This window comes from Chaetodon trifascialis, chromosome 13, assembly GCF_039877785.1.
Source record: "Chaetodon trifascialis isolate fChaTrf1 chromosome 13, fChaTrf1.hap1, whole genome shotgun sequence".
NCBI lineage: Eukaryota > Metazoa > Chordata > Actinopteri > Chaetodontiformes > Chaetodontidae > Chaetodon > Chaetodon trifascialis.
In genome coordinates, this window is record NC_092068.1 from 978495 (window position 1) to 1002768 (window position 24274).

Here is a 24274-nt window from a genome sequence, read left to right on the forward strand (position 1 = left end):
GAGGGAGGGGTGATGATTCGTATGCCTCCTTGGTGTTGGCATAGAATAAGTCCAGTGTTTTATTGTCTCTGGTGGCACATGTGATATACTGGATGAATTTCGGCAGAGTGGAGGACAGAGAGGCATGATTAAAATCCCCAGAGATCAGTAAGAGGGCCTGTGGTTTCTGAGTCTGCAGCCTGCTGATCACAGAGTTGATGACGTCACAGACTGCTTCGGCGTTAGCGGAGGGAGGAATATACACAGCCACCACTATGGCGTGTGAGAACTCCCGGGCAGATAATATGGCCTCAGACTAACAGCCAAAAGCTCAATGTCCGAGCAGCAGTGCTGCTCTTTGATAGTGATGTGCCTGGAGTTACACCATCTATCATTCACAAACACTGCCAGCCCTCCTCCTTTCCTCTTACCGCTCGTCTCTGTCCGGTCCGCGCGTACGAGTGAAAATCCATCCAGCGCTACAGTCACGTCTGTGTGCTGCATTCCCAGCCAAGTCTCTGTGAACAGTAGCAAACTGCACCGTCGGTAATCCTGTTCATGTCGGTCAGCGCTGCCAGTTTATCCATCTTGTTGGGGAGAGATCTTACGTTCCCCATGATGATGGACAGGAGAGTCGGTCTGTAAGCTCTCTCGCGACATTTAATCCCTGCACGGCACCCCCGCATCCTCCTCCTTATCTCACGGGGGACATCAGGTCGCTCTTCCGGCCGCACAGCTGTGTTATGCAGGGCCAGCAGCTGATCCCTACTGTAAAGAATGGGAGCCATTGTCTCTCACGGACCCACAGACGCGGCGAAAGTTGCACGGGTTGTAAAGGTGGTCTCAAGTAACGCCAGAGTTGCCGTGTTTAGCGTCTCTGATGCGCCAGATATTTAAAAACACGTTAAACTAAAAGAATTTTAAAAAAAAGACACACAAGAAAAACATAAGGATAAGAAAAACTCCTAAGAGTCCAGCGAGCTGCTGTAAAAGGCTGCCATAATTTTGTCACTTTGTTTCTAACCATTTTTTGTGTGTCGTTTTGGAGTAAATTTTGTAGAGGTTTGTAGTAATTGCTGTCGCTCGTCTATTTGCTTCCCATAAATAATTCTTAAAATCCTGAATGCAAATTTGTCCTCCTTTGTCCGCACTTTTTATGATTATATCTGGGTTATTTTTTAAGTTTCTAAGGGCTATTGTTTCTTCTGGGCTGATGTTATGACTTTTGTTTAAATTTAAAATCCTGATATAAATGTGATTTAAATGTAAGTCCCTGTGTACCTTGCAGTGTCGTGGCATGTTCGGTGTTGGAATGAAAGTTAGTCCTTTCTCAAGCAGGTTACTCTCAGCTCTGTCTAATTGAAAATTTGATGCCAGATTTAAAACATTTGACCAAGGAGGAGGTAGTCCTTTCTCAAGAAGGTTAGGTAAGCACCGGCTTTGGTTAAGGTTAGGGTAACTCTCCAGGAAATAAATGCCAGTCTATGTAATGTCCCCTTAAGTTATTTATACACGGTCATGAGTGTGTGCGTGCACGTGTGTGTGTGAGACTGAGTGAGAGAGTTTAAGTCAGTTCCTCAGGAGTGAGTGAGAGTGTGAAGAGAGAGTAGGTTAGGTGTGGAAAGTTCAGTCTGTAATCAGAGAGCAGAAGCAGTCACATTCCTCTCTACCAGTCTATCTGCGAGGTGACGTGTTTTATACTGTTCTAGGACTATTTAACCATCACTGGTTGAGGGAGAACTAAAATCAGTGTGTGCATAAAAATCAATACTTTTAGTAATTTAGTCGTAAAAATGACTAAATATAAGCCTATTCTGTGTTCATCTCATCAACATGATTCAAAAAACTTGTCATTGCCACTTATTTAAATGGAAAGAATTTGACAATAATTAGTCTAGATGAGCCAAGAAATACCTAAATAAGCATAATAACAAATGTGTTTGTTATGTGTTTTCTGCCATTACCTAAAATTACACTTACTACACATGAATGCAGCCAAGTGTGTACAAGGTGTAACACTAGTTTGTGTAGGATTGTAATGTGGTCACAGGGTAGGTTCAGATTTTAATACATTATTCAACATGCCAAGTACGCTATATACAAAAATTATTAGTCACTGTCTTCAGTCATCCTTTTTAGTTAGACATGTCAAGTTGGGTTCTTCCTGCTCAGAGGAGGCACCTGCGCAGAAAATCCCATGTATCTTTGCTGTGTACTATGCGAGTTGTGTCCCTATATATATATATATATATATATATATATATATATATATATATATATATATATATATATATATATATTTGTTTCTTACTATAACTATAACCCAATTTGAGCTATAATCAAACAGTTATCTCTGTAATGCTAAACCATTAAGATTAACAAGAGGAAGCAGACTACAACACACCAGGATGAAAGCCCAGCATTAAACATAACTATGTGCGTCTACAAAGATGAAGATACCCACTCAACTTGGCTGACTGAGCCACCCTGAAGCTCCCTATATCTTAATATATTATTATAAATAATCAAGAAGATTATGCTTCGAGAGATGAAATCAAGATAGGTTGTGAACCGGCTGGAAAATGTTTATTTCACATTACTCTTGTTTTTTTCCTTTTATGATGAAGATATCAGCAATGCCCTGGCATGTTGAAATTGACTCCGAACTAACAGTCTGCTTGTAGAATAACAGCAACCATGTCGGAGATTTGATCATATTCAACCACTGCTAAAGGCAGCAAATTTACATCCACCAATAATTCTGTAAGGTCTGTCAATGTGTTTTATTTAATTTTATTTATTTGTTTATTTAAAAGGGACAATGCACATAAATTGCCATTTTTGCTTATACTCAAAATGTAAATGTGCCAGAGTTAGCAAAAAAAGCTAATTTTCATCTGTAGTCCCTTGGCACAACACACCAGACACAGGAAAAAAACTAAAGGTCTGCTGTGGACCTTAAAACAGAGAGCAGTGAAGCTTGCACTCTCACAACTTTTCTCAATGAGCTACATGTGGTAACGGTGCTGTCCAGTGCAGCTTTTTTTGGAATGGAACATTCTGCGTGTGTGTATGTGTGTGTGTAGTTGAGTCCATGCTGACCAGGTTTCCTGTTTTTGTGGAAAGAAAATGGTCAGACATTTATAATTTTCACGTATTCTCTCTCTCTCTCTCTCTCTCTCTCTCTCTCTCTCTCGCACACACACACACACACACACACACACACACACACACACACACACACACACACACACTATCTAATTATACAGTCTAGTGCTGTAATGGTGCTGAAGGTAATTTAAGGGTAGCTGATGTTAAAATCATCGGTCACCTGTTTGTACATGTTAACATTAGGAGACCAAATACACAGAATACCTGCATGTTAGATCTTGACATTTCCATGACCTGTTCAGTTGTTCAGTTCTCCAACCACTTGACTCATCGGGAGCCACTAGTTAGCAACTCCACAACTATGAAAAAACTTTTCATGAATTATGTCCCTGGATCTGTCTTACCAAAGAAAAGAAAGTCATTTCAATATAAATCTATGTGTGGGTGTCAAAATGCCTCTTACTATCTGCTGTTACATTGAGTTCGGGCCACAACACTGAGAACCACCTTCCTCTTTACCTTCACAAACACTCAACACAGCCTTCCACAGTTATTCACTTTGGCCTTAAGATACAACACTTTCACTTTTCATAGTACTGAATCTTTTTTAGGGGAGCCATCTTTTTTGTTGCATGTCAATGTTGTTGCATTGAATGCTCATTCTGGGTTTAGGGTAATCTCTTTGATTATATTATATTATATTATATTATATTATATTATATTATATTATATTATATTATACAGGGCTCGAAATTATACATAAGTTAATAATAATAAGAATGCTTTCTCTAATGCTTTCAATATGTAATAGATCCACCCACCTGCTTATTATGAAGGTTTCAACACATCCACACAAGTGTAAGCTCGCCTGTTTCATTCATTTCCCCTTTGACGCACAACACGTGACAAACGAGCATTACAACCAATTGCTCACCTTATACCACAGACCAGGAGCTCATACTCCACCCTTCAGACAGTGATCTGTTCAAAGATCAGCAGACTTTCAAAGCGCACTCATGTTGGCTCAGCAAGCCATATTTCCAGATGCTTTTGGCCTTCAGCCTCTGACAACTCCGACATCGTCAGTCCCTTGCTTACCAGAAACTCCATAGTAACATCTCCTCCTCAGCTCTTAACAACTCTCCAACCTGCTCGAGGTCCAGTCTCTCCAGCAACAGGTGAAAACACTGCGATGTTGATTTGCCACACATAAACCGACCGCCGTCCAGCTTCAAACATATCTGAGTGGACAGTAACTCACCTGAAGAACAATCTCCGCACTCGCCCCCTCATCTATTCATCCCTACGTCCATCAACTCAAATTGAAATGCAACATTATTACACAACAGCCTGGGGAAAAAATGTTTGCAATGCAATTATAAATAAAGTCATATCTCATCTCTTTCCGTCTCATACATTGTTAAAAAAAATATTCCCGCGGATCGACTGACGAAGGTTACTTCAAGATACAATCTCAACGGGAGACACAATAAAAGCCAACAGCAGACAAACAACGTGTTTAAAATTGATACAACATTGACACTACTCATCGATGACATGTCTTGGTGATACACAGATCGATAACAGTCCAACAAACAGTCCGGAAACATCCACAAAGGTTCAGACAATCCACTGCAGTTAAAGATATGAGGTCCAAACAAGATGTAATCCTTTGTCCCCCATTACAACTTACAGAAACATATGCAGAAAGGTGCTATCTTGCCTCCAGTTACTCTCTGGAGCCTCAGCCTTCAAATGACACCTCATTTGACCAATCACATCTGGCACTTGAAGCCTAGCAACCAGAGAAGCCAATAACAGTCTGAGTTGAACAAGGGTCCTTCTTCTCTTACCATGTGTAAAGACTGAAGCACGACTGATGCTTTGAATAGCTATGAAATTCTGAATACACTGATATGCCCCTTCAGAATGTCATTTACAGCTAACCTCAAATCAAGGACTTCGGGGATAACATCAATATTCTTCACAACTGCAGATGCTAAATGTATATAACATTATGTATGCGTGCAAGAAAACAATATAATATAGATTCTTATCCTTGACTGAGCAGCATGGCTCAGTGGTGAGAGGTTTTATACATACCACATTATCTTTGCATTCAAAGCCACAGGGCAACTGCAGCATTTTCAACTAAGGTACTTACTGGAGAACACTAGATCATGAGGTCTGCTGTTGTGTTTTGCAACTTACTCTGTGCTGAATCGTGACCTGTGCTAAACACCATTCCATCCAGCTACAGCTTGCACTCTCATCACTTCTTCAAATCTCTACCATCCTCTGGAGCCTGGCCCGACACCCCATCTCAGAAACAGGCCAAACAAAAATCTTGTCCAGATCTGGAAGACATTCTGCTGGACATCCATTCTGGTCTGGAGCTGTCTCTACGGCTTCCTGGCAGGTAATCCCTGAGCACGTTATCAATTCTTGGCTGCTGGTCTCACCCTCTGTTCATCATGTACATCCGCTATAATCTGACAGACATCAGAAACGCCCATGAGCAGCTTCTCTCTTGAAGTTCCTTTGGGGCTTTTACTAAAATCTGAGAACAGGGGAGCCTCAACTCCCCTGATTCTATCCTGTCTCTACACTGGCAGCTCACACTTGTCCATCGTCACACTCCATTCATCCGTCCACCCCCTACTCCGTCATCTCTCTACCATCATTCCTCCATCCCTCACTTCTCACCCCCTCATCCTTTCATCCCTTGACCCTCATCCTCCTCCTCCTTCTCCCTCAACCCTCATCCCTCCATACCTCAACCCTCGACCTTCATCTCCTCATCCCTAGACCCTAATCCTTTCATCCCATCATCCCTCCGTCCCCTGATCCCTCCATCCCTTATCCCTCATCCTTTCACTCCTTTCTCCCCTCATCTCTTAAACCCTCCTTCCCTATTCCCTACCTTCCCTTCATCCCTTGATCCTCATCCTCATCAAGTATTATCATTCATCAGCTATACTCTCCTCATAATACACATTAAACCAGTGGTGTCGTCTACGTGATACGCAGGTATACGCTGTGTACCGACTGAAAAAGGTCAGTGATTTGCGCATACCCAGTGGTTTAGTCTGTGTGATACACCAGTATACGCCCTATACTCGCTAGAATTTTTTTTTCCACTTGATGCGCGAGCATATGTAACAACGTCATCTTGTAAAAACTTTCAAACGCTGATTAATTCATTATATTAACCCTGTCTGTGTTCACATGACTTTTGGACCTCAAAGACTTCCGTCGCCCGTGACAGCAACAGCAACACAATTCTTTAGCAGGCATTCTCCGCAGTATTGGATAAAGGAGTGAATTACAAAGACATGAAACAAAAACAATGCCAGACAACACTTTTTCCAGTGTTTTCCGAAGTGTGCCACTGAACCCACGGCCACTTTGGGTGCAGCTTCAGCAGAAGAGGTTGGAGAAAAAACAAAAAAGCCAGATGAGGATGAAGCTGAAACTTCTCTAGATACCACGGAGAAGGAGCCCGACGCTGACACAATGCCAACTGCTAAGTGAAATTAGCATAGCAGGGGATTGTTGGTATATTTAAATATGTTGTAGCGTCACTTGGTACATAAACCACTACCATCAGGTGGTTTCTCAATGCTTTATTCGTGAACAACCAGGCTTCTGTGGGCCGTAGCCAACACCAAAACAAGCAAAGTCAGCTGACCAGCTTTTAGCTCGGCTCTTTCACTTGCTGGCTTACACACTCAGAACATTCCCAGTTCCCGCCCGCCTCCAAACAACCCACATTTATCACATTCATAAACATCAAATCACAGAACTATGAACAGTTATACAATATCTAAAAAAAAAGAGTGATAACTTAGAGACTGTGTGTGGGTGTGTGTGGGTGTGTGTGTGTGTGTGTGGGGGGGGGGGGGGGGGGGGGCATTAACAGAACATCATGTTCATATCTCCTTGATGAGACAGGTGAGAGTTCCTGGCTGGCCTGGTGGAGTGAAAATCAGGCTAGGGAATTTAAGAGCAGGCATCCCTGGTTTTATTCATGTACTAAAAAAACATCTGAATCTGAATCACATTCACTATGCAATGATAATAATAATGCATAGCCTACAGTATACATCTTGAGAGCACTGTGCAAGACTGGTTATGTTATCAACATGTTAGGAAGCAGCATCAGACACAAGGTCATGATGATGCTTATGAGGTGTTACTCCAAGATGGTTGTTGTTCTAAGACATGTTATTCTGGAACGGGTGAGTACGAGTATAGACAGTATACTCACTACAAAAAACTAGACTACACCACTGCATTAAACCATTATAAATCTCTATCTTATCTGTGCGGTCTTTGTTAGTGAAAGTGTTTGGCAACCAATTTGGTTGAAGTTTGGAGAACTGTACAATAGATGACATTTTTACCATGAGATGTTTATGTTCACAACAGATGTCTAGATTTGCTGTTACAATATACCTAAATGATTACTGAGAAATCTGCTAACCCCTGACAATTGTTCACCTATGCCCCTGTAGAATGTAATTAAATAACTTTTGTCCTGGTTTACACAAGTTTACATAGCATCTACATTTCCCAGAGAGTCACTTTTGTGGTCAGCTATTGTATGGGTTTGGACCATGAAGCTTTACAGCATTATAGAAAGGTCAGTCTGAGCCTGGGAGCAGACACTGTCCTGAACTCTCCAAACATACCAATGCTCTTAATATGTTAGCTCAAACATGCAACAGTGTGTCTTCACCATTAAAACTGAGGCCAGCACTAAGGAAAATCTGACTTTGCTCTGCAAAGTGTCAAAAGTCCGAACTCTGCAACCATCTGCAGTCATCCCTCCTCTCTGGCTAAATCACGCAAATCCCACACATACACTCTAAGTATCTCTCACTAAGCCATGAAGTTATAAGACTGCAATGGCACACACACACACACACACACACACACACACACACACACACACACACACACACACACACACACACCACAACACTTTTTGTCTGTGGACCAAACAAATTAGAAATATTCATACACTTACATTCTGAAGCATGTGTACATTTTAACCAAGTTGCTCTACAAGCCTTCTGAAGTTGCACTATACAATTGTATAACCATAGTGACTAAGAAACAGGATCAAATGTGGACTACTCATCTTTGGCTGATACTTGACTTGTTTCTTTGATGTTGTCAACATCAGCACAAATACTATCCAAGTGTATCATGTCAGTACAGCATTTATATTGACAAGTCTAAGTCAAACACACACAATAACACTGTAATATATGTAAGGGAATTTACTTTTTAACTGCCAAGAAATGTATCCAGGAGATCCTGTAAAACCTATTACATATGTCATCAAAATTCCATTGAATTTACAGTCTAAACAACTCAGCTCGACATATTCTCTATTCAGCTGCTCTAAAGATAAACTTCAATTTAAAAAAAAATATCTAAATCTAAAATCTGAAAACAAAATCTAAAAGCTTCTGATATCAAATTTACTTTTAATCGAGCTCCATTAAATCTCCATGTTCTGTCTAAAATTACATTTAAATTCCCAGGCTGACAAAGGACCAGTCGGGGAGTGCTTCATACCAAGTTGGCTACTTCACACAGGTAACCCTTATCTGACAATCAATCCAATCAACATCTCTGCCTTACTGTCAGTAACGATGTGTGTTCAGTTCCACTCTGCCATCACATCTTGGCATATTTCACTTCCTTTGACTCAGTACAAACTCATGTGAACTGTTGACGTAACACTGCGAGTTCTAGCTTGTGACATCCTGCGGGAAGAGACACACACGCTCTCTCTCTGCTTTCTCTCTCGATCACCCACATACACGTGTGCACTGAGCAGGTATAAGAGGCTTCTGTAGTAAAACCCTTTGGTTCATTTGTATTCAGGATTCCAGAAAGTGATTCATACAATATACACAGATTATTCCAGAGTCCATATGTGAAGAAGTGACAAAAAAAACTGCTAATGAAATAGCTGCCAACTGAGAACGACACATACACACATCATATTCATTGAAACTAAAAAGGATTGCTCAACACCACCTCCAACACTTCTTGGTAATTACTGTTGAGAGTTGGCACTCACAACCATAGCAACCATTGCTTTTTAGCAAGAATAGTGTAAATAAACAACCTGCCACTTCATGTTAGTTGTCTTAATGACTTCCTGACTGAGATCTTCTCAGTCTTTCCAAACTCAAACTATAGTGATCAAAATGTCACTGTGAACACACCTTTAAGTCTGTGTTATGAATACAATCATTATAAGGTAAAATAATCTGATTCAATTAGAAGTGCAAAAGTCCTGAGTGAGATTAGCCTAGATGTTCAAGATGACACCATTTCAAGCAACAAGATGAGAAGATGACAAAAGAAATCTAAAGTATGGATGGCAGGTCATATGGTCTGAGTAATATGTATAACAGAATTAATAATATTAAGATAATAAAAATAATAATAAAAGTGCACCAGTCCCATGCCTTAAAAACAGTTTCTGCGCTAAGAAGATATTGCAGTGTCCACATATTATTGGCCTGTTAACTAGTAACTTGTTAAGTTTCACATGCATCAGGGCTCACGTTGGCTTTTGTGTAGGATACGCATAAAATCTCTGTAATATTAGTAAATCAGTTGAATTTATTTGCTTGTCAGCTATGGTGCACACGTGTAAACAGTAATTTATACCCTGTTATGTGGGTTGGAGTCATACTTCATTCGGCTCATATTCCAACACCAAAGCATGTGATCATCACTTAAAACAAATCATTTCATGATTTCCACAGCCTCACCCGTTCCCACTGTCACATTTCACAACAACGTTACACCATGAGACGCGACACAAACACCCATCCCAAAAAAGACTGACATTTTCTTTTAAAAACATGAACTTCGCTCATAGATTTACAAGTTCACCATGTTGGAAATATGAAATCCTGAATATCACTTACAGTCATGTTGTCTGGACTCGTTATCACTGTAGTAACCGGAGACCCAGAAAAAAAACTTTCACAAAAATAGTCGAAGTCAAACCTTGCAGCTGCTTCAGATATTAAGGGAACAGTTACCACCCAGAACGTTAAGGGTTCCAGAGCTCACGTCAACGTGTGGAAGCAGTGGGTTAGTTATGAAAACATTTGTTGTGAGACATGTTCATGGTTATAGTTCCTCTTGTAAAAAAAAAAAAAAAAAAGAAGAAGAAGAAGAAGAGAAAGAGGAAAAGAAGAAGAAGAAGAAGAAGAAGAAGAAGAAGAAGAAGAAGAAGAAGAAGAAGAAGAAGAAGAAGAAGAAGAAGGTTACTTACCTGTTAACAGCACGATGGGCAAAAGAAAGCAGTAGAACAGCCAGACAATCACCTGAAGATCCATGTCAGTGCAGGTCAATAGTCACTTTGCGATAATCAACGATATATCAATAACTACCATGAACCCGGGCACAAACACTGGGTCACTCACTTAAACGGCTCCATTGTGGTTGTTTGATTAGAAAAAAAAGTGTGACAAAGGAATCAAAAGACCATTATTCGCTCACGATCTCTCATCAAAAAGACAAAAAAAAAAACTACCGGAAAGTGAAAGATCTAAGAAAAGTTTCTAATTAGTCGACTGATCCGTCAGCGCTCAGCTGAATATGCGACAGAACATCGACTCGTTTCAGGTGTTAGAACTATCAGAAAGGAAGAAATGTTTTGTTGCACGCGTTCCTCCGGAGGGGCCCAGTCTGAAGTAACAGTGTTGTAGGTGGAAAATGTGATTCACAGGGAAGTGAGACTGAAGGGCGTTCATAGAGGAGCTATTCACCACTGAGCTGCTGCTGCCGCTTCTGCTGGTCACCTCCCTGCTGCAAGTCTCAAACCTCCAGCCCAGCCAGCACTACACAGCTTGTGTCTCTGCTGCACTGCTTCATAACTTGCAGAGTTTTAGCATAAGGTTAGTGTATGCTCGGCAAAGAAATGCATAAAAACAATCACATAGGTTATTTTTGGAAGTGTGTTGGCATGGGTATCAAAATGTTTTACATTTATGGACTAGTATTTCTGACATGACTACGTCAATCCAGAAACAACTCTTTGAACTGACGCCAAATATGTTTTCATTCTTGTGTTACTTGCGCCCCCCTGCGAATAATTAAGCACTGCATTAACATGTCGCCACTATTAGTCACATTGAAGTCCCATTAAAATAGTTATTTGTGAATGGTTAAGGTGTTAGTGTGATCATGGGTTATGAGCAGTTCAACCAAATACTCATTTCCCTCTCTTGGAATGCTTCTTTTTTCTCTCTCTCTCTTTTTTTTTTTTTAAATTTGAAAGATTTTTGGTGACCAAAGAAGATGAAAGTAACCTATACCCTTTAACTGTCTTGTGATCAGCTATCAAGCTCCTCTCCTGTGGAACCATCTTCCAGTCTTTGTCCGGGAGGCAGACACTGTCTCTACATTTAAGAGTAGGCTTAAAACTTTCCTTTTTGATAAAGCTTATAGTTAGGGCTGGCTCAGGCTTGTCCTGGACCAGCCCCTAGTTATGCTGCTATAGGATTAGACTGTCGGGGGACATCCAAAGATACACCGAGCTCCTCTGTCCTTCTGTCCCTCTCCATCCGCACGCTCTCATGTCCTACCATGGCGTGTTACTAACTTAGCTCCTTCCCCGGAGTCTCTGTGCTTTGTCGTCTTGCAGGTTCCCATGGACAGTGGCTGAATCTGGATTGTGGATTTCAGCTGCGTCTCCTGCCTTGGCCCTGCCTGACATCCACTGCAACTGCTACTGCTATTATTACATCCACTGTCACTGTTACTGTGACTGCATGTCTGTCTCTCTGTCTCTGTCTCTCTCTCGCTCTCTCTCTCTCTCTCTCTGACTGCATTTCTGTCTGTCTGTCTGTCTGTCTGTCTGTCTGTCTGTCTGTCTGTCTGTCTGTCTGTCTGTCTGACTCTCCCTCTCTTGCTCTTCCTCTCTCACCCAACCGGTCGAGGCAGATGGCCACCCACCCAGAGTCTGGTTCTGCTTGAGGTTTCTGCCTGTTAAAAGGAAGTTTTTCCTCGCCACTGTCGCCAAGTGCTTGCTCATGGGGGAATTGTTGGTTTCTTTGTAGATAAAAGAGCTTGGTCTGTACCAGCTCTATATGGAAAGTGTCCTGAGACAACTTCTGGTGTGATTTGGCACTATACAAATAAAATTGAATTGAATTGAATTGTGAGACCCCTCGTCAGGGATCTACTTCCCCATTCAGCCCATAAAAGCAGTGATACTTCAGTGGAAAAACACAATTAAGCCTTGCATTGAACAAGTATGAAGACAAATCACTTATTTTAGATCTCGGATGTTGCTTAAGCCTTTCAAATTAATGATCAATGTGTATGGAGTGGGTTATCAGGATACAGTAAGTAGTAAAGACACTGACTATTGCTATTACTTAGCCTTACTCTCAGTCCTTTGCCAAGCAAGAGGTAACTGCCCAAAGCACAAAAGGGTGTGATTTAAGGGACCCTGAGTTTATGTCATATAGATTAAGAGATTATTGACACAGAGAACTGAAAAGTACTGATTCCAATGGAGATTTTGCTTGGTTAATGATTGCTGTGGGTGATCAAGTGAGGTTTATCTGGCTACTAGATCAAATTAATTAATGTTATGGCTGTGTAATCTACTTTTATCTTTTATTCTTATAAAATTAGTTTTGAAAGTAAAATCTAATATGTAATGTCACTAAACTTTTTTCAATACTTTGTTTAGCTTTTAACATATTTAGGAAATTTTATCTGCAGTCCATTCCAGACATGTAACCCAACCAAAGCAGAAAAATTCAGTGTTTTGAGGAAATGAACATAATAAAGGGCAAATAATAAAAAGGCAGTAGCTTGTGACAATTGCTGTCAGTGAAGATACTTGTAGCAGTTCTGTGTCTGTGCCATTGATCGTGATATGTGAGGGCAGGTGATGATTTTCAAAAATGATTAATCATGTCCTTAAATGTTTGGAGACATTCAACTTCATCCTGGAGTGATTACACCAGCACATATTTGTTTTTAACAAAACATACATTTGTGTTCAATCTTGAGAGACTTTAACATGAAATACTCTCAACCAATGTGATACTTGAGAACATCACATAAATATTGATTCATTAAACTATAACAACATTAAAATGCCATTACACATTCTCAGCTATGGAAGCTAATGTATTTGATGAAGTGGAACCTTTTCAATGTCAGGGTCCAATCTGTAAAATAGCCATTCGTGTTTTTATCTCCTCAGCTTTGATGACTAGCACTTAGGTGGAACAATCACCTAATCAGATAATATGTTTCTTGATAACACCCAGCCTTTTCTAAAACCTGATGTGACTGATTTTCTATCATACGTCTTGTTACAGCAGAGATAATATAAGATGGATGCGTTGGTGTCGTCATAGGATCACGTGTTTTGCAAACACTAATTAATGATCAAAGAATCAGTCAATCAAAAAAGGTAATCAAAACAGCAACAGGTGTTAGCAAGTATTTTTTGTCATATAGCACAATGTTGATCCAACAAAGAACACGTTTAAATTTAAAGCGAGTACGCCATTCAGCAAAGGCCCCATCCTTCTTTAACAATCCTAGGACGTGGCCCTGGGCGTGGCTTTGTTGAATTCGCGCGAAAGTCCATTTCTTCTTCCTGTTAACTGTGAGCATTTCCGGAGGTTATTGTTGATGGACACCATATGTGTACCGCCTTCTGTTAGTAGAGTGGTGCGGTTTTTTAAGTTGAGGTTTCTTTGTCCAGCAGCAGCAGCAGCTTCAACAACAACAACAACAACATGTCTCAGGCTCGAGTTACTGATTTCTTTTCCCACAAAAAGAAAGGCATCGGTGGTCCAGTGAAACCAGCTAAACGCCGCAGTAGCTCTGTTGTCAGCCGTGGCTCATCTGGGATCAGCGCTAACATTACCTGCGTACGGCCAGGATCCTCTAAAAACACAGACGATTTCCTTTGTTCGTCCTTCGTCCATGAAGAGTTTGTCCGAGTTATCGACAACGCAGTGGGGCTAAACGAGGAAGAGTCTAACAGTATTACCGCGAAAGGTCCCCCCTCCGGCTCCAGGACACCAAAACGGACCTCGTCTGACACAGAATTTGACCTCGGGGCTGCTGTGTTTTCAGCCACCGCCGACCACAGCACAGCCAAGAAGAGACGACAAGTGGAGGCCGTTAGAAACGCTAGCGCTAACGACCCGGAGAAAATTACGGGAAAGAAAGCCAGGAAGAAACTCGTCCTCCCTCAAGACACTCAGCAGGTAATGTGGTTCTGGTTGAATCCAACTTCTGATAGATTCCTCCATCTTTGAGAGAGACGTGTGTTAGCTCCAGGCTGTTCTTCTCCCACACCCAATGTGAAGTTATAAAAGGTCGTCTTTATTGTTTGACCCAAGCAAAGATGGCAACCAGAAACTGGCTTAACTTACTTTTTGGATGCCAGTTTGCGAAACCTGAAAAAATATGATTACATATACGTCTGCATTATACCTGTGTAACGCGGTGACTGAGCTATGTCTATTCAACTGTGTTTGTCCAGGCCCTGCCCAGTGAGGGAACCCAGCAGCCCGCAACAAAAGCATCCCATGTGCCTGTGCAAAATGCCCAACAGTCCAACAGCTCTCCACAGAGGGCTTCAGCCATCAGCAAAAACAGTGGAGGACACGCCAGCACGGTAATGCATGGTGTCTGGACTGACCAAGCGTTTGACTCTCACACGGTCTAGAGTTTGGTTTCTGGACTTTAACAATTCTGATTATGTGTGTATTCTTAAGGATTCTAAGGGGTGAAATCAAAACAGGTCAGAGCCAAGTTTAACTTTAACTAGCAACTATTTAAATACTTATCATTTTTCATAGCAAAACACTTCATGGTTCCAGCTTCACAAGTTTGAGGATTTGATACGTTTCTTTTTAAACATTTCATAATGTTAGTTTGTTTAGTAAATCTGAGGTTTATACTATTATTGTAAACAGACATTGTGAAGGTGTCACTTTGGACAATTTGGGTAATTGTGATGGGATTTTTCACACACAAATCAAACAGGTTAATCTACAATGGAAATAATCATTAGTTCCAGTCCTGTGTGGGGCATTTTTCTGCATTGAGTACTGTGTCGGGCTTGTAGTATTATTGCTTTTACTTAAGTACAGCACCTGAGTACTCCCTCCACCACTGCTTCTCCCTGTCTATCAAGGTAAACAAACATGGGATAATTGTATGAATACAATGTTACTATGGGCACAATGGGTACTATGTTATTTTGACAGTTTAGGTGAGCACATGCACAGCTTTGCTTAGGAACCGGTAAGCAAACATTTAATTTTTCATGATTCCTTCATGAAATCTGAATTTTGGAATTGGTTCTTGATGCCCAACCCAAATACAGTCACCAAATTGTGACAGAGCTAAGTTATGCAATTCTTCAGCGTTTCAAGGTAATACTGCATGACTAAGTTAAAAACTTAAAGAAATTTAGCGAAGCATTGCTTGGTGAGTGCGACATTGTGGGAAATGGGAGAAACATACCTTAGTGTCGGTGTGTCTATTAAAGATGCATTTGTGAACACACTATTTTAACCATGCTACAGAGTGTGTAGTTACCCTGAAAGTTAGCAGTGTAGCCTCATACAGATGGTGCTGCAAAATACAAGCTACTACGAGCATGGGTATGGGCTCACTGTGGTGTACCTGTGTAACAGTGAGTGGCAGTCTTGTATAGCTTTAAAAAATCAATATTGATGTGTTTTTAATAGTTTTTGGGCAGCAGTTGAGCTCTATGGCCTAAGAACAATAGATGCATCAGACATTGGTTACACACAATACTTGGCTCTGTGTGTGAGATAAGTTGACAAGAAAAAAGTTAATTGCCAGACTTTTAAAAAGTCCTGAACTCATCAGCATGGTAATCCCTCATTCTTTCAGGCTCTGTGTAAAGAGGGAATTGCAACGCTCAAGTCTCGCCTTCAGAGGATCAAGAAACACAGAGAGGAAATAACCAGCACTGCCTCCTTTTCCACTGTCTCCTCTTTCACCTCTCCTGCTGGTACAGCAGCTACCAGTGCTACTGCTCCTCGTGTCCGTAGAACTGTTACGCTGCTCACCTCTGATGCTAAGGCCTCCAAGTTCACTGTAGCACGGGCCACAGCACTCGCAACTAAAGCTCAGAGGATGAAGGAAATGAGAGAGGCAGAGGAGAGCAAGCAGAGTGAGACACAGACACAGGATAGGTGAGTGTGCGTGCGCGTGTGTGTGTGTGTGTGTGTGTGTGTGTGTGTGTGTGTACGTACGTGCGCGTGCGTGCGTGTGTGTGCGTGCGCGCATGGGGACAAAAATCTGTTCACACAGTCACATGTGGGTCCCCACAATTTAAATCATTACATTTTAGGGTGCAGACTGAGGATGGGGTTACGGGTTTTGGGTAAGGTTAGGAATAGGCAAATCGTGGTTATGGTTAGGGTAAGTCACCGGGAAAGCAGAATCAGCATTCCTTTTTTGATTCCCGAGGGGAAATTGTTTATGTTGCAGTGCTCCTTACAAGGATCGAATTGGAATAAAATTAGAATGAAAGAACAGACAAGAAAATATATGTATAAAAAACAAATATTTATATTTAGAATATTTTGTTTTTTATACTTGCTTTTGTAATGTAATGTAATGTAATGAGAGAGAGAGAGAGAGAGAGAGAGAGAGAGAGAGAGAGAGAGAGAGAGAGAGAGAGAGAGAGAGAGAGAGAGAGAGAGAGAGAGAGAGAGAGAGAGAGAGAGAGAGAGAGAGAGAGAGAGAGAGAGACTATATTTTCAGTGACAGTAAGTCCTGCTAAGTCTAAATCAGAAGTCAGAATCTGAGGTGTTTTTTTTCTCCTGTCTTGTCTCTCAGTACTGAACAGCCAGCATACCAGCGGTACCACACCCTTGCTCAGACAGCCCACCCCGGTCTGTCTTTGCCTTACCAGTACAAGATCCTGGCTGAGATGTTCAGGAGTATGGATACGGTGGTAGCCATGCTGTACAACCGCTGTGAGACCGCTACCTTCACCAAGATCAAACAGGGAGTTCAGGACATGATGCACAAGTAGGTGGAAGGATGGAGAGATATGGAGGGTGTAGATTTAGATGAGGATGAGTGTTTCTTTCAAGTTGGGGATGTAATGTCCCATCAGTGACTCTTTAATATTATGGGATGGAACCTACAACACTCCATTCATCATCTATGTGCAACTGCTATTGTCATAGGTCTGCTTAAATTCCCCCTCTGTATTTCATCGACACTTTTAACTTTGATTCCCTGAAGGGAAGAGCTGGCCATCAGCCTGCAGAAGTTAATATTTCCTTTTTTATTCTTTATCCACTTTTTAGGCGATTTGAAGAGAGCCACGTGGGTCAGATAAAGACCGCCTTTCCTGAGGCCTACACATTTAGACAGGAAAAGAACATCCCAACTTTCGACAGCAGCATTAAGAAGAGCAGCTACCAGCTCACTGTGCAGCCGTCTTTTCTTTCTGGTTAGAACACCTAACACAACCTAACACACACACACATACATATATATATATATATATATATATATATATATATGAGAGAGAGAGGCATGATTAATCTCATAAATCTCATAGTTAACTCGCGATTAATCGCACATTTTTATCTATTCTAAATGTCACTTGAATTATCATTTTAATACTGTTATCAACATGGAAAAGTAGATAGGCTTGCTTTGTGCAAATGTTTTTTTAATTGAAAACAACGTGTAGTGTTTTATTTCACACTAACATTCTCACTTTGAGCAGTCATTCACATTTGAATGAATCGAATCTCACACAATTTAACACTGTCAATACATACAAAATAAAGTTACAAAGTGCACATCATTGTAAACTAGGACTCAGCCTATAGTGCAGTTAAACCATAGCTTAAACTTTCCTTTCTTAAGTTTCCTTTGAACATAATAGCATCCATATGCCTCTGTCGAAAACCATCCATTGTCGCCTGGTTTTGAAAAGGAGGCGGTGGAGAATTCACTAATTCATCAACTCTGACATTCATGAGATTAATCACGATTAAATATTTTAATTGATTGATACCACTAATACATACATACATACATACATACATACATACAGATAACTATAACTAAATCCTGAGCATAGTCCGGCAGATGTTGAAGGACCTCAGTCATCTCAGAAAATAGAGACGACTCTGGCCCTTCCTGTAGAGAGCGTCAATGTTCTTTGCCCAGTCTATTGTCTGTGGTCAGTTTATTGTCAGTATGTACCCCCAGGTACTTGTAATCCTCCACAATGTCCACACCGACCTCCTGGATGGAAACAGGGGTCACCTTACTAATACATCCAACTATCGCAGAGTCATCAGAAAACTTCTGAGGATGGCAGGTGGCAGGTGAAGTCTGTGGTGTAGAGGGTGAAGAGGAAGGGAGAGAGAACAGTCCCCTGCGGGGCCCCAGTGTTGCTGACCACTCTGTCTGGCACGCAGGCACATGTACTGTGGTCTGCCAGTCAGCTGGTCCACAATCCAGGGCACTAGGGGGGCGTCCACCTGCATTGCTGTCAGCTTGTCACCCAGTAGAGCTGGACGAATGGTATTGAATGCATTGGAGAAGTCAAAAAGCATAACCCTCACAGTGCTCACTGGCTTGTCCAGGTGGGCGTAGACACGGTTGAGCAGGTAGATGATGGCATCCTCAACTCCAAGTCGGGGCTGATAGGTGAACTGGAGGGGGTCCAAGAGTGGCTCGACCATGGGCCAGAGCTGCTCCAGGACAAGTCTCTCCAGGGTCTTCATGATGTGGGAGGTCAGTGCCACAGGTCTTTAGTCCTTGGAGGCCCCAGGCCATGGCATCTTTGGCACAGAATCGAGCCAGGACATCTTCCACAGCATGGGGACCTTCTGGAGACATAGGCTCATGTTGAAGACATGGTGAAAAACTCCACACAGCTGGGGGGCACAGGCTTTGAGTGGAGTCTCATCAGCTGTCTTCTCAGCTGCTCAGCTGTGAAGCACACTGTGTAGGTGACAGGTGGGAGAGAGGTGTAGTCCTCAGGTTGCAGAGTAAATGGGGTATATGAACTGTAGATCTAATTGCATGTTTTTCTCATGATAATGTGTCCTCTTACCTTCATGTATTTTGTTCATGCATGCGTGTGTTTTGTCCTCCTCAGACCAGAATGAAGCCCGCCCTCTCTTGTCAGCCTCTTGTCTCCTGGAGAGGAGACGCATCTTCCACCTGAACCTGGTCTTGATTGTCAAACAGTACCACAAGGTCAGTGGTTGCTCCAGTATAGCTTCTCTTTAGGTTTCATATGGTGAGTTACAATTAGCCTCGCGCAGCAAATGGGAAGCAGGTGTAAACAAGGCATTATCCCAAGTTTTTAAGTAAACCATTTGTGGAATGAGCTGAGACTGGCATTTCCATTGACACACGGGAAATCATTTTGGTGACTGATGGGTTTCTTTGTGTCGACTACTTTTCACGCCACCTCTCTGTCTGCAGGATTTTCTGTCCTCGTTGGTTCCTCCATTGTCTGTTGCAGAAGACAAACTGACCCGCTGGCACCCTCGCTTTAATGTGGACTCTGTGCCAGCCATCCAAGCTAGTTCACTGCCTCAGCCTCCTCACACTGAGAAACTGGCCACAGCTCAGGAGGTGCTAGACAAGGCCCGCTTGCTCATCACACCCAAGGTACTGTATCAATTTTAAAGTGGTCACTTGGTAGCTGTTTTAAATTCTAATTTCTCTCTCTATCTTGCTTTCCTGAAATTTATATATATGTATGTTAGTTAAATGCATGCATAATGAAAGTCATGCTTCATTTAATAATGTCAGTTTATTCATGAACAGTATTTATTCGGTGTATTAATCCAGTTTACCTAGAACTGTTTTGTGGAAGTCAAATGATATTCTTTTGTCCTGCGTTCAGATGGAGAAGGCTCTGGTCTGTATGGCTCTAAAGTCTGAAGATGAAGTTGCAGAGAGTAAAGAACTGACATCTCCACAGAACTCAACAGTCCCCCAAATCTCGACTGCTCCACTCCCAACTGCCCTGAAAGGAGTGTCCCAGTCCCTGCTGGACAGGGTAGGTTGGGGGAACTTGACTGTGCTTTATAGGTATATAGGCATGGTTGAACTATCCATTGCCCCATCAGAAAAAACGTGATTCATCATGTTGTTTTGGGTGGTTTGTTGGTGTTTCAGATTCGGGCAAAGGAGGCCCAGAAGCTCCAGACGGCCATGACTCGAAACCCCACCCAGGAGGAGCGCCTGCTGATAATGTCACGGCTCCCTGAGTTGGCCAGGATTCTCCGGAACGTTTTTATTGCAGAAAAGAAAACTACTTTAATAATGGAAGTGGCCTGTAACAGGATGGTGTCCAGTTACAGATCTGCTCTCAGCACAGGTTTGTTCAAACACCAAGAGATAAATGCAGAACTGGATGAAAATTTTGTAGCTTATTGAAGACATGACGGCAATCTCAATACAATGTTTTCTGAACTATTTTTAACCAGGAGACATCTAGTTAGTCAAGTAGAAAAGGCAGAGGTACATATCATTTGACTGTTGCTTTCGTAATTATTTTGTATTTGTAAACTTGTTGCTGTCTTCTAATGCCTCATTTCCAATGCATGGTATGGGTCAGCTCCAAGCTGAATTGATGCTAAAGGTGGAGCAAAAGTGAAAATGCTGCAGACCACTGATTGGTCAGAGAGAATAGTCATGAACGCGACACAGTAACCAGTCAGATGATGTAGGATTTCCCAAACTCTCCTGTTTTGTTCTTTCTTTCTTTTGTCTTGCTGCTTTCAGCCTTTGTCTATTTGCAGTGGGAAACTAAATTGAGAAAAGTACCTGGTACCAAAAGTGAGTTGAGCTGAGCTTTACCATGCAGTGGAAACAAAGCTTAATAATATTCAGTGAAGAGCTGTTATGTGATTGGTTGTTCCCCTTCTCTAATGAACAGGTGAAATGGAGAAACATATCTGTCTGCTGGCAGAGGTGACTGCTGATTGGCTGACTATTCATCCAATCAGGAAGGACTTGTACCTTAAGTTGAACAAGAACATGGAGCTCAACATTGTTCTGGACAAACTGAGCAACAGACTGAAAGAGGAGGAGAGAATCTGAGAGACATTAATGACTGAGTGATTTGGCCTTTCACAGTGAACCACTTACTTTTCTTAGGCCCCTGCTGTATGAGCTGCCAGCAGACTTACGGCAAGTTGCTAAGAAGTACCATATTTTTTCAGTGAGTTTATTGGTTTGTGCCCTGTGCTTCAAGCTGTGAATGCAGAAATAATCCCAGATTGATCTAGGCACAGCTCCAAGACACTGGTATCAAATCCTGGGGTCATGATTCTAACCAGACCTAGTCTTGGTTCTCTCCTGTGTTGTATACAGGTTCTTTTAACCACATTTCTGTTACAGTAATGTGCTTCTTTTTTTGTCCATGAAAGTGTAACACTGGTGTGTACATGTCTGCCTCCAGTCTTTTTATGGGTCAGTTTTTTTTTACAGTGTAGAATTAATGTTTATACTTTTAAAGGCCACTGTTTAAGAAATACAACCATTCGTCAGAGCCCCACTGCCTCATTTTTTTCTGTGAATACAATTTATTAAATATAATGATCTGTATAGCATTGATTATGTTAAAGTGATGGGAAGTTATTTCTGTCAAGATTATACAAGAGAAAAGGAAGGTGTGGAGAAGTGGTAGTAAGGAAAAAATGGGGGCATCTTGTCATGTAGAAAGTAAGCATTTCATTTGTTTTTTCAGTTTTTTAGGTTTCTGTCTCCACTATAATGGTGGACTGAATTGAATTTGGGGTTCTACCATTTTAAAAAAAAAAAAGTAGTCCAATTCCATTTTTAAGATAAATGAAAGTGCATGTGGGTTTGGTATTCTACCCAGGGTTTCTAACTGCAATACTTGCGAGTTTTGTGGAAAGTATTTGGGTATGTAAAACTGCCAAATAGCCACAGTGGGCATTGAACTTCGTTTACCTTTTCTTTAATCAGATTACTTACATTTCTAACTACACACTAGAGAGCTTATAAAGCCACAAAAAAGCCATTACAAGCTGTGATACATGGCATTTGGGGTGTTACTAAGTACTGGTCATGCAGCATGCCCAAACCTTTGCTTCAGGCCCTTTTCCATTTTTGTAATTTTAAAAGATGGAAATAAAAACTGATCTCACTTGAAATATCAAAGAAATGTGTTACTTGTACATTTACCTATGTTGAGTGGAAATGGGGCCATCATTACTTGCTTAGCTATTCACAGAAACAGAAATTTTTACAAGGCTGACCATACTTTTCCATGTCACTGAAGGCTGAGGCCAAAACGAATCAGGTGCCTGTAGTTTCTTGACACCCTCTCCAACTCTGCCTGGCTCCTGAGCCAGGAAGCCAGAAGGCAGAGAGAGATGTCGCAAAACTTTTGAATTGCTGGATTTACAAATCTAGGGGGAAGCAAAACACAAAAAATGTCAATTTTTTTTGTAGCATTTGAGTGAAGACTAATGGAGATATAGATGTTAACTGATTTCACATATTTTGTATATATTGCATGTGCATAGAGTGATGGACTTCTGAAATGACAGTAGGTTGCAATGACGCAAATCTTTGTCACAGTTCAGTGAATGTACTGAAAAAAAAAATCGATTCTGTAGGACATACAGATTCAGTATTTTGAAATTTGGAAAGTGAAATGTCTAGAAATTCAGCTTTGTAATAAGACACACCCACTTTAATTAATCATTATTAATTTTTATAGTGGTCACAGGTCAACTACTAACAAATAATTACCAAATAATTTTTTAAATAGAATAATCCTCATGAATTAACACATTAGTGTTAACAAAAAACAAACAAGCATTTAGCAGTTATTTTAGTTATTTATTTGGCCTTCTACTGAACATTAATTTGGCTTTTTACTGTGTTGAAAGATCTTACTATTTTAGCAACCTCCTTAATGCTATAAAGTAGTCAATGATAGTGGAATCATATCAAGAGTCTCCCCTAATGGGAGAGGAAGTCATGTCTGGATACCTCATATGTACATCCATCAAATACACAATTCACAGAATTTGAATTATACAAAAGAAAAATGCACAATTTTCATGAAATAAAGTTTCATAACATTAGGCTACAATTGACAGTTTTATTAAAAATACATTCATGTATTCATGAGTTTTGTTGTTTATTAGCCAGCATAAGGTGCTATAGTTGGTTAGACGTTAGAGGCCTCAAGTCTCAGAAACACATTTCTATGCTTTCAACTGATACACCTCTTGCAGGAGTGCAAGCTATTTCATATACAGATATTTTTTTACATTTGGTCATTCAGTCTGCAACAGATAAAATGTTAAGCATTTCTATATCATAATATCACTCCATCCATCTTCTATACCTGCTTCTTCCTGCACACATAGATTCATGGACTGATCCCAGCATGCATTAGGTGAAACAAACAGAAGATTCTCAACATTTCGAGACATTCAAGAATCCTTCAGGAAGCGTGGACACCAAGTCTCATCCCTTCCAAGAAGTTCCTGTCTTCCTGTCATAAGCTCAAAGCATGCTTTGTAAGGCTCCAACCCTTGCAGCGAGAGTGTGAACAGATTTCTCTGTGAATTACAAAACATTTTATGTTTTAGCAATAACTGAAAATCTAAACATGACAGAAATGAAAAACTATCAAACCAACAAATGTTTGTGTGAGCTGAAGGTTTCTTTTTTTTCCCACAATGATGACCTGGGGATGCACCTGACCGGAAGCAAGTCAAACATTGGTTTTACAACTAGTGTGGCAGCTACAACGGTCCTCAGTATTGAACCAGAGAGAACACAGTGTGTGGTTTCAGTTTCTCAATGCCATTCAGTTCTTTGAGCTCGATGACCACCATGCAGCCCAGAATCTCAGCCTGCTGTTTCTTCATCAACTCACAGGCTGCATACAATGTCCCTGCAAAACACACACACACACAATTTATCGATATATACAAGCAATTTTGAAGTTGACATAATTGTGAGTTTAAATGAAAAATGTCAATGACAAATGTCCATGTGCATTATTATTAACCCCCAACCCTCAGTAATTGGTAGAGCATCGTTTTGCCTTGAATCTTGAAAAAGCAATTTCAAT

At 41.1% G+C, this 24274-nt stretch overlaps 3 protein-coding genes across 3 annotated transcripts in view; 1 reads left to right on the top strand and 2 right to left on the bottom strand.

Moving 5' to 3' along the window:
* Nucleotides 1–10809, bottom strand: part of piezo1 (piezo type mechanosensitive ion channel component 1 (Er blood group)) — a 308724-nt gene extending 297915 nt beyond the window's left edge. Inside the window, exon 1 of the mRNA XM_070977141.1 lies at nt 10406–10809. Coding sequence (XP_070833242.1) covers nt 10406–10469 — 64 coding nt within the window. The 5' untranslated portion in view covers nt 10470–10809. The remainder of the gene's footprint in view (nt 1–10405) is intronic.
* Nucleotides 10810–11408: 599 nt separating this feature from the next.
* cdt1 (chromatin licensing and DNA replication factor 1) lies at nt 11409–23311 on the top strand. Its single transcript, XM_070977489.1, has 10 exons — nt 11409–14378; nt 14657–14791; nt 16042–16346; nt 16996–17190; nt 17475–17620; nt 19292–19392; nt 19624–19812; nt 20051–20206; nt 20326–20527; nt 21089–23311. Exons 1-10 carry the CDS (start codon nt 13902–13904, stop codon nt 21250–21252), a joined length of 2070 nt encoding a protein of 689 aa, XP_070833590.1. The 5' UTR covers nt 11409–13901; the 3' UTR covers nt 21253–23311.
* Nucleotides 23012–24274, bottom strand: part of aprt (adenine phosphoribosyltransferase) — a 37689-nt gene continuing 36426 nt past the window's right edge. Inside the window, exon 5 of the mRNA XM_070977500.1 lies at nt 23012–24094. Within this exon, the coding sequence (XP_070833601.1) occupies nt 23955–24094 (140 nt within the window). The 3' untranslated portion in view covers nt 23012–23954. The remainder of the gene's footprint in view (nt 24095–24274) is intronic.